At 44.1% G+C, this 20,272-nt stretch overlaps 1 protein-coding gene across 1 annotated transcript in view; it reads right to left on the bottom strand.

The window, feature by feature from the left end:
- LSAMP (limbic system associated membrane protein) overlaps positions 1-19,739 on the bottom strand; it is a 1,415,745-nt gene extending 1,396,006 nt beyond the window's left edge. Inside the window, exon 1 of the mRNA XM_028726538.2 lies at positions 19,345-19,739. Within this exon, the coding sequence (XP_028582371.2) occupies positions 19,345-19,411 (67 nt within the window). The 5' untranslated portion in view covers positions 19,412-19,739. The remainder of the gene's footprint in view (positions 1-19,344) is intronic.
- Positions 19,740-20,272: the final 533 nt, after the last annotated feature.

Below are 20,272 nucleotides of genomic sequence, written 5' to 3'. Positions count from 1 at the left end.
TGCAATGCACAAGCCATTTGCTCTAGAGTAGCTTCAGCGAAGGAAATAATTGTTTTCAAACAGGGGCCGAAATCCAATATATTTTCACAAAACTTCTGTACTCTCAAAATCACAGTTTGTGAAGTTTTAAAAGATAAGCCCTCACCAAAATAAAGAAAGAAATCAGCATTCACATTTTCTCTTCATATGTGAATTAAGTCCTTACTTAGTGGCAGAAGAACCTTCAAAGTTTTTATGCATCCAAGAATTGCTTGCTTATGGTACCAATCATAGGAACACAGCCACTGAAACTGCTTTGTACTAAGCAAAACAGTGTTGCAACACAATCCCCCAAGTGGTTTAAGAATCAACCCCTCTTCATGTAGAAATCTGGGGGCTGTAGTTCTGTTAGAGGAGCGTGGGTCTCCTAACAAATCTCAGCACTATTCACAAACTTCAGCTCCCAGATTTCTTTAAGGGAAGACACACCATTGTTCAAAGTGGTATCATTGCACTTTAAATGCATGGTGTAAATAATGGCCATGTCCTTATTTTCTGGATCCAGCAGCCTCACCCCTTCTACACAGCCTCTCCCCTCCATTAGCCCTCAATCCTCCAACTCTCTTCCCTCAGGCCACGTCTTCTGTATCAGACCCTCCAAGTGTTCCTATTTTCCATGGACAGTACTGGATTTACAGAAGCCATCCTGGTTTCTGATTTCAACCTGGAATGTCCCACTTTTCCTTAGGAGGTCCCTATTCTCATCGGAGAAATGTTGGAGGGTATGGAGTTATGCAACCCCTGAGCTAAGGAGATAAGTAACTATACAACCTTTAGAAGACATCTGAAGGCAGCCCTGGACAGGGTAGTATTTAAACGTTAAATATGTTTAATGTTTTAATGTTAGAAGTTGCCTAGAGTGGCTGGGGCAACCCAGTCAGATTGGCAGAGTATTAAAAAAACAAACAGTTCTTCTTCTTGTTAAATAGGATGCACCTATTTTCATCAGAGAACGTTGGAGGGTATGCTATATATACCAGGGCCCATAGTCTCTCCCCGCCCCCTCTTAAATGCCTTCTCCATCTCACTATAGGAACCTGCTCAAAACCTGATAAAGCTGATAAAGCTGCTTTGTTGATGGAAAACCATGTTGAAATGGTTTCCAGTGCTGAAAATGTCCCAAAATAGGGTGACAACAGAACTCATGCCAAGACAGTTCACAAGGCCAGTGTAAGATCTGTGTATCTTCTGAAGAAGAAAATAATCCTAATGGCTTGGCCCCAAAGAACTGCTAGAGGTGTCCACTCTTTGGTCTGCATAACTCCCCATCCCCGAGCAGCCAACATGTCACAGACTTCTTCCCAAAAGCACTCTGCTGGGCTGCTTCCCTTGGGCATGCTGAGCTAGATAGATGCACAGTTCTTTGGATCCCTTCCTGCATGTTGATTTTAGCTGTGTCAATCAGCTCCAGGTGGGAGGAGGCCTGCAGCTGCGAGATAGCCTGAGTCACCCATTGTCTCTGCATAAACTTCCTCTAAATCACAATTTTGGTTTGATTATTCATGCATGGAATTGGCAGCTGACTAAAATACCTTTTTTTTAAAAAAAAAAAAAAGGTACAACTAAAGAGCTGTAGGATAATTTACACAAAGGGGCACTTTCTCGAGCATGTAAGAGTGAAAGATGACTAAGAACAAAATCTATTTATCAACAGCCCATTTAAACGGCAGGGATCTGAAGGTTTATTTAATTTACAATAAAGACCCTCCTGCTCATGTTTAAAAGGCTTTGCAAGAAGCCGCCTGTGTAAAAATGGGATATCATGCTTTTCCAATCTGCTCTCCCCATGTTGCCACTGCACGGGCAGACTCTGTAACAGGAAGTGCCTTACCATGAACTTTTCCTTGATGATGTTAACACATTTAGCAAAGTCGTGTGTCACATCGTCTGGCCCAGGAGGAGAATGAAGGGACGTGTTGCAGTGCTGAACATGAGATTCAAATGAGTAGCCATATCTAAAGATGTCGCCTTGCAAAAGTCCTGTAATGCTTTAATATCAATTATCCAAGGGCTGTGATTTGTATACTCAGAATAACGGGGTTGGGAATGCAATTGATGAAAACCTCTTTAGACTAATGGAATAACCAAAGACCATCAGCCACATAGGTCACTGGTTTTTTTCATGCCCCCAATTATGCAACCATCCAAAGCCCAGTACATAAAATTATACAACTTCTGCTGCAAGAGCAAAGGTTAGTTCAATGATGAAAAAATATGCTTCCAGCTAGCTGGCTGGCTGTGAGCGAAGTGATACATGAGCAGCATTGCTCTCAGAAGTGAAAAGTTTAGAACTTCCTTGGGTTTCAGATTTTTAAAATTGTCACCTGAAAACAGTAATTAAGGGAGGTGCCAGTGGAATGGTCTCTTAGATGTAAAACACACACACACACACACACACACACACACACACACACAAAAACACCACACACAAAAAACTCAGTGGATTGATTCACAGCTGCAAGGTTTGGGCTTAACTAAAATATTACAAATTGTCTTTAGAGAAATAAGCACACATTCACTGCTGCTAAATGAAGAACCCTTCCCCTGCATTTCAGGCATATTTCTACTGTTGAAAAAATACTACATAAGTGACAGCACCAAATAATACTGAAGACACTCTGAAAAGAGATTTTAATGCTATACCATTGTTAACAGCTGACACTTTTATTGCACAGCACGTATGCTTGCAGAGTACTGTGTACAGGTTTAATGTCTCTGTATTGTAATATCCAAGGTGGGGATATTGAATATTCAATTAAAATTTAGTTTAGGACATTGGGAGTATTTTAATTAACAGCTTCTCTCTTCCACGCTCTCCCCCACCCCTTCCTTTCTACCTGGAGAGTCTGAAATAGAGAGTGATTTCCCAGCCTCAAAGGTTCCGTTTTTCCATTCAAAAAGCCATGGGGTCCTGCACCCCTTGGTTTCATTAGGGTGAATCCAATAGAAGGTTGCTCAGAAGCTATGCCCACTGTGGTCAATGGAGTATAACTGTGCATAGGACTGCAGCCTCTCTATGTGTGTATTTCTCTGTGTTGAAAACTGTCACTTACTTTGATTGCAGCTGTTGTCTCCCACCAGTATTCAAAGGGCACAAGGTAATAAGAACATAACAAGAAAAGAATAACCCGGCTGGATCAGGCCAGTGGCCCATCTAGGACAGCATCCTGTTCTCACAGTGGCCAACCAGATGCCCATGGGAAGCCCGTAAGCAGGACCTGAGCCCAACAGCATTTCCTCCCTCCTGTGGTTTCCAGAAACTATTATAGCATAAAGGACATGAGTCTACAAGGATCCTGTGCCAAGGAGGAAGACATTGGGAGCAAGAGCTTGGGAAAGGCAGGCCATGCTTTTCAGAAACAGGAACTATAATGTAAGCTGCTTGTCACATTGAGGTTACATTTATTTGTATCATCGTCACAGGACGGGGGCGGGGTGTTATGGAAGGATCAGTGTAAATCTCTGGTTCAGATACTTACACATAATGCTGAGTGAAACATGCAATTAAATATAAAGTTCTCACACTCAAAATCACTTAAAATAATTTAAGTACCGTAATATACACCAAATTTTACATTCAGTATGAGGAAACTTTGACCCTCCAGAGTATTTGCTGAACTAAAACTCCCATCAGTTCAGGCCACTGATCAAGCTTGCTGGGCCTGATGGGAGTTGTAGTTCAGCGACATCTGAAGGCTCAAAAGTTCCCCACCCTAGTCTTTACCATGATATGCAATTTGAAGTCTTAACTCATCAGTGGGTTTGACAACATTAGACAGAGAGTGTGAAAAGAAAAACAGATTAAACTCAAGACAGACAGAGCAAGAAAAAGGTTATTCTTTGTCAATTTGGGGTCCAAACAGAGATGGGAGTTCTAGTAGATTTGGATTCCAACCTCTAAAGGGCCTCACAGCCAGAGTCCATGTGCTGGGTTCCTCCTTCTCTCCAATAGTTAGAGCTCCCAGATACTTCCACAAAGTGAGTGCCATTGGAACGGACAAACTGGGATTTCTGCAATGTATTCACACTCCAACATAGCCAAGCTTTGAAAGGCCCAGCATGTTGCCTTAGGGTCTGATACTAGGAAAGGCAAGGAACACGAGCCAAGGGCTCCCGTCAGATGTCTCAATCACAGGCAATATTAAACCAAGCGACTTTCATAACCATTAAATCCGGGGCAGTGGATGGCAACAAAGAAGGGAAGGTTAATTTTTATTATCATAGCTGAGCACAGCTGGAAGACAAGTCCTGAGAGAAGCCATTTTATTTTTTAGCAGCTCACACAGTCTGTCCCTGTGTGGGGAGCCATGCCAAGCCAGCAGGCTTTCTTCTTAAGCTCATGAAAAAATAAAAAGAATCAAGTCTTCCATGCATTTCACCAGATGTTCTGTTCCAGATGCCTGGAGCCTCTCCCTTCCAATATCACATCCCTGCTCTGATTCCAGTTCTAGTGGTGCCATTTCTAAACCTGCATGGGAGTCATGTCTGTTGTCTATGAAGCTGTTCCCTCCAACCAAGGCTGAAATCTAGTCTACTAGACTATAGCAATAGGCAGAACCTATTTGGCTCAATTTGGAATGGGTTTGCAATTATGAGTTCTCTTTGTATTTGGGGTGGGTGGTGGGGAGGAGGGAAACCCATCTTCTATTGATGAGCACCAGCCATGAAGAAGAACTGCATAAAATCAAATAACCATACTCAGAAACAAAAAAAGTGTTAGATTTAGAGAAAGGGCTGCAATCATGTAAAACATAAGCAAGAAACAAGAACAGATAAGATACTCATCCAAACTATGAAAGCTGCTTAGGCTAAGACCCTACCTGCCTGCTTAGGCTAAGACCCTACCTGCCCGCGAACTGTCTCGCCAGAGTGGTGCATGCTCTAGTTATCTCACGCTTGGACTACTGCAACGCGCTCTACGTGGGGCTACCTTTGAAGGTGACCCGGAAACTGCAATTAATCCAGAATGCGGCAGCTAGACTGGTGACTGGGAGTGGCCGCCGGGACCATATAACACCGGTTCTGAGAGACCTGCATTGGCTCCCAGTACGTTTCCGAGCACGATTCAAAGTGTTGGTGCTGACCTTTAAAGCCCTAAACGGCCTCGGTCCTGTATACCTGAAGGAGCGTCTCCACCCCCATCATTCAGCCCGGACACTGAGATCCAGCGCCGAGGGCCTTCTGGCGGTTCCCTCATTGCGAGAAGTGAGGCTACAGGGAACCAGACAGAGGGCCTTCTCGGTAGTGGCGCCCGCCCTGTGGAACGCCCTCCCATTAGATGTCAAAGAGATAAATAATTACCTGATATTCAGAAGACATCTTAAGGCAGCCCTGTTCAGGGAAGTTTTTAATATGTAATGCTGTACTGTTTTTAACACTGATTGGGAGCCGCCCAGAGTGGCTGGGGAAACTCAGCCAGATGGGCGGGGTATAAATAATAAATTATTATTATTATTATTATATAGTTGGGTAGCCCATGTAGGAGTAAAATAGAGTTTCAGCAAGATATTTGATGTTAAAACACTTTCATGCACGAACCTACAAAGCTGTTCACTTGACAGCAGGTACACAGGATCTCTCTCTCTCTCTCTCTCTCTCTCTCTCTCTCTCATATTCTGTGTTTCAAACTAGGGAGGGGGGTTGGGGGAAACCCCTGCTCAAGTTGTAATTCAGTTGAGCATGATGAGCAGGACAAATTTCTTTTCCAAAGATCAGATCAAATTATGAACTTTGAGAGCATCACTGTTGGGTTACGCAAGTCCAGTTGGCCTCTACCTTGACTAGAACATCATAAATCTATAGCGCAGGAGACTTGGACCTTTTCTGATACAGAGATAGATTTTTTTCTTCTTATGCCACACTCCCCATCCCTACCCTTGGCTTGCTTACAAGGAAAGGCCATAGTTCAGGAGTAGAACATCTACTTTGTATGCAGAAGGACCTAGGTTCAATCTCTGCCATCTCCAAGTTAGGGATTTGAGAGATCCTGATCTGAAACCATGAACAGCCATGGATGATGATGATTTTTACTTGCCCTTCACCATGAGATCAGAGGTCAGGTTACAATAATTTAAAACTGCAATATTAAAAAAACAGTTCCAACAAATAATATTGAAGTGATGGCTGAGCTAGATAGTACAATGGTCTGACTCAGCTCCCTATGTCGTTTCTGGTGCCCTGATCAGAGCCTATTTCCTTTGCTTCCGGAAAACAAGCTGGATAGCTATTAATACTTTGTGCACTCTTCACATACTCCACAGTACCACTGCACCAGTGCAGAGTTTTGTTTAGAGATGGCTCAAATTCTGCCTTATCCACACTATTCTATAGGTTCCTCACCATGTGAATGATGAACTCCCAGCCCAAAAAAGAGGCTCCTTGCACAGCATGGAGCTCCTTCCCTAATTCCATGCCATCCTATACCACACACTTTGCTTTCCTGGGGTCCGTCCCATTTCTCAACAAATCTTCTTTTTGATTAAGACAAACAAACATATGATTTGTTCCGTCCTTTCAATTGCATAGAAAGCCCTCAGAATGTAAATAGCTGCATTATTTAGGTTTATTGAACATCTGACACTGGGGAATGTGCAACTCATGAAATTTTCAGCGAGGGAGTATAAATGAGATATTCCGATACATTTTTTAAAATGTGAATGATCAAAATTTTATACAGTGAATGCAAGTGCCGACTCTGGCCATATATGGCACAGTTAATTTAAAGTGAAGTTCTACCAGAAAAGTAGCTGTAAAACTGGCATTGCATATTTATTGTGCCTGGAAAATCTCCAACTCAAATATGCTTGAATTTGCAAGTTAAAAGATGCTGCCTATTCTTCTCATGCAGGGGGAAAAAAACTAGGTTACAGGACCTGAGGTCTCTCTTACCTATCAATAGCAGGGATGGGGAACCTGTGGCCCTACAGATGTTGTCAGATTCCAAGCTTCCATCAGCTCCAACCAGCATAGTCCAAGGTCAGGAATGATGGGAGATGTAGACCAGCAGCATCTGGAAGACCACAGGTTCCTCATCTCTGAGGTATAGTCAGCCACCACTAGAAGCAGAAGCCTGCAGCTGCATTTCACATCTCAATATCAGGAATGAAACCTAAGATCAATCATAGGGCAGGGGGACAAGGCACCTATCTCAGCACTGCTAGTAACCAGAGGATATTGATACAGATGGACCAGCATCCAGGAAACAGTGCAACCAGTATAGCAGAGGGGTAAGCTGCAGAAATGCAGGAAAGATTGGGATGGATAAGAATGAAATTAATCCAGTCCTCTATGCCAATAGTTAGGAGCTGTTGTGATTTATCTGCTTGCTTTCTAGTAAGTGTTATGATTACTAAATGAATCAGTTCTATTCCTAGCATTCAAGCCAAGTCATTTAAACACAAAGAGCATGGGTTGAGTCAATGATATTTTCCATGTTCACACGGAGTAAAAATATATTTGATTATGTTGAGCCATCTTTGGGTGTTCACTACAGAGTCCCAAAGAGGTTCTCATGCAAAACAGTTGTCCTATCTCCTAGATGTCGACCTGTGCCTCAGACATGCCCCTCTATAGCCAATGTGTGATTGGCATTGCTTCGGAGGGGACCCAATGCACAGATGTGCACATGTTTGGAAAGTCTGCAAATTTAATTTTGAGTTTCCAAACACCTTTAGAGTGCCAGATCTATTAAAAATGGGTTTTTGGTTTTTTTTGGGCAAACTTTTAAAAACATTGCAACCTGATGCAGAAATGTTACAAAATGAAATGAACTGAAGTCAAGAGGGGAGAAATAAGAAAAATGGGGAGGGGTGTGGCAATGACAAATCTGTCGATTTTAATCTTCGCTATATGAGCAAAAGGATGAAAAGTGGTAGCTAGGAGCTCACGTTAGTTCCTGTGTAAGAGGAAGACATTCTCAAGGGACCCCTCTGCCCAGAGGAGTAATAAGAAGCAAGCACGAGAAAGGCACTCAAGAGTCAAGAATGCAGTTACTTTCCAGAGCAGGAAAATTAGCTCCAGTTCAGTGAATGTGTGAAAATTAAGCAATGGCACAAAAGCCACACAGGACATCTAAACCACTCTCACGGGGATCTTGCAGGATTTTTCTGTACAGCATATTCCCCAGGGTTTAGCTCAGTTTTAATTCCAAATATCACAAATGATAGGGCTTGCACACAGCCCTGAAGAAAAGTGGGTGAGTAGGTGGAGGATGTGAGGCAAGGAGAGAAAAACCACATTTTAGCTGACAGGTAATGTATTCAGTCCAACATTTTCATTTCAGGGAGAGGGGAAAATGATCCTGCTGCCACTGCTTGTCCTCACAGGTCCCCCTGAACAAACATCAACAGAAACACACCATTCAAATGCACACAGATCATTATTGCATTTTGCCTTCTCCATCGCTTACTCACGCTCTGCATATCTGCACTCATTTCTAAACCTTCCTTATAAATTAGTCCCTCCAGCCCCTGAATTGCTTTTGTTGCTCTTCTCTGAATTCTCTCTAATTTTGTTTACATCTTTCTGGAATTGAAATGCCCTCAACCAAAAGTAGTAAACAACAGCAGCTTGTTCCCCAGCTAGAGGGTAATTCCGGCTTCCCAAGTACAAGAGCAAGTGCACAAACACACAAATACAAGCAAGCACTTCCAGAGCTGCCACAAATGTGGAGCTCATGAACGGATTCACCTCACATCCCCTCGGAGGAAGAAAAGCAAAGCTCTGGAAATTAAACAAAAGCCAGCCCTTCTTCAAAGTACCAACTAGATCCAAATCCGAGGCAGACCCAAGCCCTGTTTGCATGATTTAACGGGGGGGGGGGGTGAACAAGAAGGCACACAGGGCAGAGGGAAATCCTGTGCACAAGTGTGCTCACATTGAATGCCTGCATCAATATCTGCCACCCATCAAAATGGTCCATCAGATATGAAACAGGGCCTTCCTGGGGCAGTAAATGCCACTGCAGTTCCTCTGCCCTCTTCTCCCAGTTGAACATACTTCGACATCAGCAGCCAACACACCAGTTATCTTCTGCATTCTCTATTGGAGTTATGGGGAGCCTGTCACCCTGCAGACATTGCTGGACTACAACTCCCGTCATCTCCTGCTATTGTCCATGCTAATAAGGGTTGACAGGAGTTGGAGGGCCACACATTTGCCACCCCTAGCATCTGCACATACTACTGTGTGCTTGGGAAGTCTGCTAGTCCAGAGTTCCTAACTATAGCAAGAGAACTGTATATGTATCCCTACGACTGCAGATGAATGGATAGGCAATTGAATGTTCACTCATCACAGTTATATTGCATGAATAAAGCTCCAGTGTTTCATAGAAAGAAATAAAATTTTCCTTCAACATAGGGAAATGCCAGTGAAAGGATACAAAGACAGAAGTTGCCCAAGAACAGCTTAACACTGCTAGATTTTGTATTTTGCTTCTATATCAATATTGCTAGGTTTTTTTTGTAAAATAAAAATATGTTTGGTTCTTTACTTTGCAGCAAAAACAAGACAGTTAATTGGATGTGCATTTTAGTGGTGGGCCTGTGCACACATCTATACTAGAAAAACTAGCTTCAGAAACAAATTCACATCAGAGAAAGGAAAAGAACTCCTAGATGTGCAGTTACCCATGATACCTGCAGAAAATTCATGTACTGTCAGAAAACATCTGAAGACACAGCAGAAAACTCAATGGGGGAAAAGGGGAACACACGTACCCACTGGCCATTTCACAGTCCTAGCTATGTCTACTTAGAAATAAGTCCTATTTATTTCCCTGCTTACTTCCCAGTGAAGTAGCATTAGGATTCCAACATTTCTCTACCTGGTGCCCTCCAGGTAATTTTGAGTACAATTCTCAACAGCCTCAGCCAACATTGCTAACTGAGGCTGAGGGGAACTGTAATTCAAAATACCTGGAGGGTACCAGGTAAGGGAAAGCAGTGCTGGCTTCTGTTTGGTTATTTGTTTCAACTAACGGATAACGTGGACTCCATCCTGGAATGGGAGCGTTAGTGCAACTGCCCTATGGGGGCATAGATTTGTGCAGACATTAGAGTGTGTTTGCGGGGCAGGAGACAAGTTGCACTGACCAATAATTGACAATTGACTGAAATCTTCAGATGTTGTTCTTAGTTGTTCCACAGCCTGCTGAAACCTATCCTAGGGTTACCAGACGTCCCTGGTTCTCAGGGACAGTCCCCGGATTTGCAAATCTGTCCCCAGGAAACGTGGCAGTGGCAGCCTCAGCAGCCCGGAGTCAGCCTCTTAGCGCAGTTGGCTCTGGCTGGCATCAGGAGCTGCTTGCTGCTGTGGCGCCTGCCATTTTTCCTGCGCCACAGCAGCGAGCAGCTCCTCAAGCCAGCCAGAGCCAACTGCACTACCAGGCTGGCCCCTCCTCAGCAACAGCCACCCGCCCGTAACTCGCAAGCCACCCCGATCTATCAAAACAAAGGGGGAAGGGGGAAGGAGATCAGGGAAGGCTTGGAAGTCAAGGGTGGGCGGCGTGCCATTGCCCAGTTCTTTAAAAAAAACTCTGTGCATTTATGTTTCACAGGTGTCAAAGAAGGGTTTTGCACCTTTATACAATATGCATGTGTGTTTGGGCCCAGGGTTTTTTGCCTCACCATCCCCACTACTGACTCCCTGTTGCTACTCAGCTTCAAAGGGGGGGGGGGGTTGAAGGGTCCCCGGATTCATTGAAAAAAATCTGGTAACCATAACCTAACCTGCTGTGAGATATTTAAAGTGCAGCCAAATGAACAATTCATGTTTTGCTAGATTCATGTTTTGCTAGATAGGCACATGATAGGAGTTGGAGCTCATTCAGTTTTCCTGTAAACTTGCTAGAGAGAACTCTTTGAGAAACACATCCTCTGTGCCAACAGGGGAGGGCATAGCTGTATATTCTTCCAGCTGCTTGGGCACACCTTCTTTCCATCACTTTCCAATCTGCCAGCAATGCGAGAACCTCTACAAAGTCTGAGCCCGAAACTCAGAGTGCATTTTAAGATGGGTTTAAGTACAGTATGTCTTTGTAACTGAATTACCATTTTAAGCCTGCCTGAACAAAGCTGCTGTACCCTTTACTCTTCAACAAATATTCTGAATGAGTTAATGTTATTTTTATCTTTTACAAGACTGTTTGTGAGATTGTTGTTTTAAGCGGGAGAAAGGGGGAAATAACAGGAAAATCCAGCCTGCCTTAAAGCATCCTGGATTACTTAAACTAAAAGGCTAAAACTAGTCTATCTAAGCTTCCCCTTTAAGCTACAAAGGGATGGCACTCTGCAGAACTCACAAACATGAAGAAGGAAGGGTAATATTCAACAAATATACCATCTTCTAGCATCTGTTCACATCCCAACACTTGCCACAGCCTCGGGACATCTTTTTGCATTGTGGCACGTAGCTCCTCCCTGCCAAAATAAGGCAAGCACAAACTCTGATGAGTTTTGGCACTTGCTGAAGACTCCTTTGTCCACCGCAGCATGTGTTGGCCATTAATACCAAGCTCGTAATAATTGCCTGGCTTGACAATGATGCTTTTACTGTTTGTGGTATTTCAATCTATGGGTTTTATTGAGAATATATTTATGTTGTTTGGGGAACTACCCTGTAATTTTTAATGAAAGGCAGTATATTAATCTTTTTTAAAAAAAATAACAAAGGGAGAATACTAAGGTTGTAGCAAAACACATCTGATGTCTCTCTATTTTGAGCATCCATCTTCTTCCTCAGGGGGCTCTAGTTTAGACACAGTCTCACAGTTACACACAATCAAGGGTGTTTTACTACAAAAACATATACTTTAGAATCAGCATCTACCATTTTCATAAATATATACCTTGTATTGCACATCTTAGAAAATGCAACACTTATAACCAACAGCCTTGAAAGAAAATAATCAAGTAGTAATATAACCAGTTCACAAAAGCAGAACGGACATTAAAGGTAGAAAAACCTATTGGACAACAGCTAATCTGGGACAGTTTTCTTTCGAGTCTACATTAGGGCAGTTCAGAATCTTACTTCATTCAAAAAGTCAAGAATGCTTTTGTGTCATTAACAGTTCATTGTATTATGCATGTGCAAAAGAAGTCTGAGATTCAGCTGTTGTGACTTAGGACTCCATGTGGTCTCGGAAGGGCTTAGCCCTGAAATGTATTCCTGGCATTAAGATGTCACTCATGGGATGCATGCAACAACAGCAAAGAAAAGAGGCCCTCCATAGTATGTAAGTAGGTTAAAATGTGGAGCCTGTCACCCTCTAGATATTGATGGACACTCATCATCCCTGACCATTGGCCATGATGGTTCAGGCTGATGGGAATTGGAGTCCAACAATTGGAAGCTTCATTTTTGTTTCAACTTGTCTAACATTGTGGACACAACTTCCTTCCAGCAACTGCTGCAGCCAAGCTGGTACCAAACACATAGTTCTGCTTTCCTTTCAGCCATGTCAGCAAGACAGCCCAGGACCTCCATACACAGTGTCCAGATTTGCATCCTGGAGAGGTCATTTTGATACTGCCAATGCAGCAAAAACAATGTGGGAGGCAGCAGTAACAAGTTACTGGTCTCTGTAGCCACAGCAGGTGCTGTGATTCTCCAGAGGTTTCATTTCACCCCTGGAGGCACACCGCATTGCCTGTCAAGACAGACAGATGCCAGCAAGAAGACAATGGGGGCTTCTCCTACCCAAACACCCACTTGCCCTGCAATGGATTCCTGTTATTACGTGTACATAATAGCACCACCAAGCTGCATGGCAGTTTCACAAAGCTTACAATCTAAAATTAGAAACAGGGTGGAGGGGAAAGGGGGAGTCAGAGGTAGGAGAAGAATATGGATTGGAGTTACATGCTTGGTTTTGGGAAGGACTGAGTCGTTGTGCCAAAGACTTCTATGAAAAAGGTAGGTTTTCAGGAGGGATTTAAAGGATGAGGGTCAGCGAGTCATCGTCTTCTTCCATATCTTGAATAGAAGTAGTGAACTTGGTCTAGGCTGCTCACCCCAAAAGCTTTCCTCCTGCCCTCACTGTATTCTCTTCATTATTAGAGCTGGACAAAGCAGTCTGTGCAGTTGCTGATATATTTTCCCCCTCTCCTTCCTGGATGAAATGATAACAAGAAGAGCACTTCAGCTGTCAAAGCGATTCCACCCTGGCCGAGTCGGAACAGCACATCAAATCATGGCACATTTTTCTTTAAGGGGAAAGGGAGCCTTTTCAGGAAAGGCAATTTGCCATTCCACATCAGACTCTTGGCCCACTAACCTGATTAGTTGGCTGCTGTAAGGGCCTGCCCTGGTAGGGCTGTGTATGCATGTGTTCATGCATGTGTGAATGTTGATTATGTACATGGGTGACATAAAGAAACCACCCTAAACCTCTCGCTAACAATATGCTTCCACTGTGGTTCGCACCTTCAATACAGCTGCTACTTTTCAATAATAAAACTTTGTATTTCCCTAGGTCATTTCAATCAATAACAGTTAGCAAATATTTACACAGCAATTTTCAGTGTTTAAGGCTATGGCCAGGAAGCCAAATCCTTACTCTGTCATGCCAGGTCAGTAGATTACCACTTCCTTAACCTACTTTACAGGGTTGTTGTGATAAGCTGGAGTGGCAGGGGAAGATAGAAGCTAATCAGCACTCTGAGCCTTTTTAGAGGAATAAAAAAAAATACTAAATAATCTTAAGCACTCTTACTGAAGTAAATCTTGCTGAAACTTTGCAAGTTAGATCTCCAGATTGTAAAATGAAGACGTTAAAGAATTGCATGAGCCTTAATACAATCCTTAGAACAGAACAGGATTTCTCCAACCTCAATCCTAAAACAGGCACAGGGAAACCTCATTAAGAACAAAATGCCAGAACTCCCATCTTTCCAAATTGTACTGAGATGCTGGAGCAGTGAAGCTTCAGTCACCTCAACACATTCAGCCTGGACCAATCTTTTATTCCAGGCTAGAATCCATGGAGTTATTCAGGCAAAATGCAGCTCAGAGCTGAAGGTCAGGACCACAGACAGCTCTGTGTGAAGTAAAAATAAAATAAAATAAATAAAATAAAATAAAATAAGATGTGTCCGGATATCAGAGTGGCTGGATAGCAGTAGAGAGCTAGAATTGTTGATGCAGCACTAGTGTGGAAAAGACAGAAGCTTTACAATCACTGAGGAAGTATGCTGTGCATTTACAGGGACAGTGCTGTAGAAACACAGGTGTGCACTCTGGAAGAGTTGAAATGTATCCTGCACTTCACAGACATGGTGGGGCAATAAACAGAACATCAAGGGAGAAGTCATCTCTGTCTGAAGAGGGGACAGAACCATCTCCTCTAGAGCCAAGGATGGGGGCTTCACGGTCTGATGGGGGCTCATCTTCATTCGAACCTCCTAAGGCTGGGGTAGAGAACCTCAGATTTGGGTCCTTTCTCTCTGACCCCTGGGACTCTCATGAAGTCATGCCTCCTTCCAGGTCACTACTTGGCAGCCTTGCTCTATACCCTCCTTGATTGTTTCAGCTTGACTGAAATGCATCCTTGAATGCCTCTTCCTTGCCTTAATGGAAGATGTAGGTGTAGAAACCTCTGACTTTATAGAGATTGAATGAAGCCAATCATGCAAAGTTAAAGATGGTGTACATTGATCCACTCTTTGGCTTTGGCCCCATCCACTGGTATGTGACCCTTGAGTTGGATAATATTCTCCAGTCCTATCCTTGCAGCATCACCACATTGGAAACCATCTCCCGGGGAGCTTTTGGGACCCACTTGTCTTCAACCTGGAAGTCTTTAGAGATTCCCTACTACAAAAACAGGCTAGGGAGCTGGTCTACAGCTATTTCAGTGGGAGCTGACTTCAGGGAGCATTCAATGCAGCCAGGTTCTGGTTGGCAGGGTGGGAATGTCCTGTCCCTGGAAATGTATGAATGCCAGTGTCACATGCAGAAGTCTGTGCAGAGCCACTTCCCATGCCATCACACAACTCATCATGTTGCACCTGTGATGGGGCATGAAAAACTGCCCTTTGTGGATTTTTACATTCACACTGCACTCTTATTATACTTTCATTCCTAAGATGCTTAACATCTTTGCCTCCTGACACCATCATCCACTAACCCATCTATTCTGGAGACACACTGAATGAGTTGGTCTTCACCCCTACTTTCTCCCCACATTAGTTCTATGGAGCAGAGTCCATTAGGGAATTCCTCTAAGCAACTCTCCCCCCCCCCACTGAAATTAATGGGCCTGTGTGAGAGAGAACAGCTTCCCAATGGAGCATTCTGTTTGGTATGTTGATCTCAGCAGCAGAGTCTTTAAAAGCTACATAGATAATATTTGTCCCAAGGTAGCACATAGGAATCTGACAAGACAAGTGGAAGGATCATTTTTGACGCAAGAAGTTGCTCAAATGGCTGAAAGAGGAGCTTTGTGGCTTGGGAGATTTGATTATTATTTGAGTGATATATTGAATTGGAAGGTTTTGGAGTCAAGGATCAGTCCATTTGGATTCTACTCCAAAGCGCTCTGTTTTTTTGAGATTAAAGTACAAAGCCCTGCTCTGTCTTTCCTCTTATCCTGAGCTTGTAAGTAAACTTGGCTTGACCTAGGCCTTTGAACATCTCCATCACTTAAGAGAACAGGAGGCAATAAAGTGAGACACACTCTCATCAGTCTTCCCAGCTTGAGGTGAGCTCCCTGATCTCATTAACCAAGACAGCACCTGAAAACTACAAGGCAGAAAAGTATATCCAAAGGCGCAACAGCAGGCTACCTTACTTCTTAGCCAATACACAGTTTGCAAATGCACCACCACCAGTTCCATTGTGTACATTCTGCAACTTTCACTAGATGCGGCCATTGAACAACCTATACATCACATGTGTATGATATGTACTATGGCCTGTTTCACATGTTACCATATATTACCATCTAAGCACGCATCATAAAGCAAAGGATCTTGCCAATCACCATCCCAAAATACAGTGTACCAAATCTTACCAATGCTGCATATTGCATCATGCATGCACAAGTCATGAAAGCAGGAGCTGTGCTTAACCTGCTGCAGTTCACATTTTATGCATACTGCCTAGATATTCTAAAGCATACCGCTATAAACATACCTGCATGCAGTGTGAACATTTCCAAAGTACACTTATCCCATGGCCAACAAATGAGTAGCTAAAATAAGCAAGAAGTGGCAGGAAGCCTGCAAGCAGGTCTCTGGGGAGAATATGCTCTAGTGAGCAAACGAGCCAAGCATCAGGACTCCAAGCCAACCCAGGCAATGAAGTTCATGGGAGCTGCATGGGTTTGATAAGAAAGGTAAGCAGAGGCAGTACATGCCAGAGGATTTTTGGCTTGTAAGGCTCTATTTGCTGGCCTGCTGCTTAGCAGAGGAGGAAGTGGGATCTCTGGCTTAACCCATATGCCCTCAGAGAGAAAATGGGAAAGCTTGCAGTTAAATAGGGTGACATGAAATAAAATAAAATAAACCACAAGAGCAAGTTGAAGCCTTGTCCAAGGTACCAGTTTTTTCAGCCCAGAAAAGGTGAAGGACAATGTGATGCACAACTGAGCCACCTTAAAGAGATCACTTCTATCAGGGTAGAGGCATGCCAACCACTTCTCTATCTTTGGCAAGGCAGCAGAGGACCTTAAACATGTATCACCAATTTTGCATTCTGGTATCTCTGCTTTGAATCTCTCCCTTGGCTGTGTCTGCAAACTTGAGCTCAGTGCTCTTGCTCTCTCTTGCAAACCAAAGCTCAAGTGTGTGTGTGTGTGTGTGTGATCCAAAGCAACAGGCAACTATAGTTAAACCCAGCCCCAACAACCTAAAGATGCATCTCTATTTCCAGTATACCAAGGACACACAGCTTTCCTCCACCTCGATATAAAAAGGGTTGGGACCACTGTAAAATGACATGCCCCATTGCCTTGTTAGCTGTCTCTAGCAAGGCATACTGAAAGGCAAGAGGAAACAGCCATACTGAAATGATCCACTTAAAAGGGATTGCTACAAAATGCTAGAATAAAATGCTTTACACATCTGATGCTCTGGGAGCTACAGAAACCTCGTACATTCATGCTTTCCAGCCTCCTTTCAGACAGCTGCCCCAAGTTTTTCCATTTGCATATTCACAGAACTAAAAGGAGGCATCCGAGTTGCTGGGAGTTTATGAAAAAGAATGAATGAAAAACATCCGAAAAAATTGGGATTTCAATGTGGGCTAACTTCTGCCGAACACCCTTGCAACAGCACCACCAATTTCTCTTCCACATCTCCGAAATCATGCACACACTTTGGAAATTGTGACAGGAAAAGAAAGGCACAGCTGGGAGAAATGTGACTCGGCTTGCACAGTGAAACAGAAGGGGAGACTATAGCAATGCCCAGGCTCTCTCCACCTGGCTCAAGGCAGGAGCCCAGGGGCTAGCAACCCTGCAAATAGTTAAAGCAGCTCCGAACATTGCAATGCTGCAATCCTCCAATCACAGCTCTCTGCAGCTTGTCAATGGGAAGCTCTGTATAGTAGCTTTCGCTGGGAAATAGGCATCCGTGAAAGAAAAGGAGGAAGCCTTGGGAGTCTGCGGGTTTGCCAGTGTGTGTTATTCTCAATGGGTCTGTGCCAGAGGTGAGGGAAGCTCACCCCAGACCACTGAATGTTACTGTTGAAAGTGGCTATAAATCCGACAGACAGCGGAGTTGTGTGGGAGCATTTGCTGAAGAGGAAAGCGTTCCCTTGCTCAGTAGAAGGTGGTGTTTGCTTCCAAAGAGCAGAGCACACACAATTTTTTTCCCAGGGAGAAAAAATGTATGCTCCGTAGAGAAAAGTGTGCCTATGCACAACGCAGCAAGGCGGCAGAGAGAAAGTGCAATAGTAGAGAAGGATGCTTGGGAAAGGATGGAGGTGTACGTATGTTCATGGGGATGGAGATGTATCTCTCTACATAAAAGCAAAAGCACACATATGAAGCCAGTGTCCATAGGAGAAGGACACAGTCATAGTCATAGTGTGAGGCTTTCGGAGCAGCACAGCAATTATGAGAGTGCCAATTAGGGGGGGAAAGGGAAATGCTTTTCCTAAGAGTGTGTGTCTGGCTCTGTTGTGGCATGCAAAGGGGGGGGGGGCGGAAGGAAGATGGTACTGTGGCAGGTGCAAAGGAAATGGGGCAGTTTGATTTTTAAGGGGGGGAGAGTGAGGGATCAATCTAGAAATTTATGCTGGGTATATAGAAAATGATATGCATGCAAGAGAGGCTCACTGTGTAGTTGTAAGAGGGGAGGGAGGGAGAACACATATGAGTAGGTGGAAGAGAGAAAGTGCACAAGAGATACATATATCTGACATGTATAATGGAGGGATCATATGTTGGGGGGGAGGGAGAAGTGTAAACACCAAGGTGTGCATGATGGAATTGTACATGTAGACTCTGTATGTGGAATAATAGCTGTTAGTGTGTTTAAACCACAGTGTGGCAGTGTGTAAATGAAAACACACACACACACACACAAGCACGGGGTGCGGTTGGGGGAAAAGGGGGCAAGAGTTTGTGTAGGAGTCTGCATCCACTGTGCCATCCAAACTATGAACCCTCATTTCTCCTGGAAGGCATTTGAAGAACTGTAACCTGTAACCACTTGGGACTCAACCTTCTCCTTCTATTGCCAAGGGTAGAAACAGCTCAGGACCTGGTGTACCATTTTCACTTGCTGCTAATCAATACCCAGAGCATCTCCATCTCCCAGCTACTCCAGTGCCATTTTGTCCTACAAGGAGGAGGGTTTTCATATTTAAGAATCCATCGGATAATCTGCTGGGGACAGGGAGGGGGAGAGAAACTTAAGCCTTGATAGGGTCCCCAAGTCCACCCCCAACACACACACACACATACACACACCTCTCCATATGCAAAGCTGCCATGGAAGGCAGAAGATAAGAGGAGTATCAGCACCTGTATGTCACAGACTGCCAAGTGACATGGGATGGAGTTGGGGGTGGTACAGAGGTGCACACCTCCATTTGACCCCTCCCTTTGCAAACCCTCCTCCTCCCCGCTCCCCCCTCCCTTGCAAAGTACATACTGAAGCAAGCCAGGCACATGAAGTGCCCTCTAACTGTAACAGCCAACAGGGAGGAAAAAACCCAAAAAAACCCGGGCTCCCATTTCCAAAAGGGGCTGGAGAACCAAGTGGAACCAAACGGAGCTCCCCGTTGCAACCCATCTTCCTGGTCCCTCTCCATCGTCCCCGGATCAAAGCAAGAGGGAGACAAATCACTGCCTACCTTGAAAGGAGAAGAGGGACAAGAAGAATCCCAGCACCCAGATACTGTGCAGCCAGTAGGTCCTCATGATTCTGCCTTGGTCGATCAGCCTCCTCCTCTTCCTCTTGAACTCTTCTCTTTTATTTTCTTTTTAACGACGCGATCCTCCTCCTCCTCTCCCTGCCGTCTCCTCCGTCAGCGTTTCTTACAGGCTTTTGACAATCCAGCACAAAAGAAGCTGACCTAGGATGGCCAGATTCCTGAATAACCTCACTCACACTTTCGCCTTCGAATAATTGGGAGATGGGGAGGGGGCAGCTCGGATGCTCGTCTCAGCCTGAGAAAATCTCTCTCTCTCCCTCTCTCCTGCAGCTCCAACTAAATGCGACTGTACTTAAACAAGCAATGCCTTATAGGACAGCGCTCAGAGCAGAAAAGATCCCACCTCTGCCATCTAGTGTTGCAAACCAGAGCCATCCTTTTCCTGGTTGCATACAGGCTTCCCTCTGTGGATCTTCCCGTTATCCCGGGCACAGTTTAGCAACCGCTGGACCGTTATTTTCTGCAACTTGGAGTGTCTTCTCATGATGCTAAAAAGAGAAAGCATTTTTAGTATGATTTTGTATATCACATTACTCTATTACAGAGTATGCATCCTACATCCATGAGGAATAGTTGTTTTGAAGCATGGTGCACTTTCTCTCTATTTACCATGCACCAGCAACATCCACACATGCAAACAGCAGGAGAACAAGCTCAAATGCAATGTTGGGGTTAGAGGGGGGAGGGAATGCATGTGAGGAAAGGCAAGACCTCTCTCCTTTTCAAGAATGTTGCATTGTTATATGGAATGAAAAGGTAATCGTAGAAATCACACCTTTCCCCAATAGAGATAATTCCTGCCATTACCAACACATTACACTACTTGCCTTTTCCTTCAAGAATTTCA

The sequence above is a fragment of the Podarcis muralis genome, chromosome 4 (genome assembly GCF_964188315.1).
Source record: "Podarcis muralis chromosome 4, rPodMur119.hap1.1, whole genome shotgun sequence".
In the NCBI taxonomy this organism is placed as follows: Eukaryota; Metazoa; Chordata; class Lepidosauria; order Squamata; family Lacertidae; genus Podarcis; species Podarcis muralis.
This window is presented reverse-complemented; position numbering and strand designations above follow the sequence as displayed.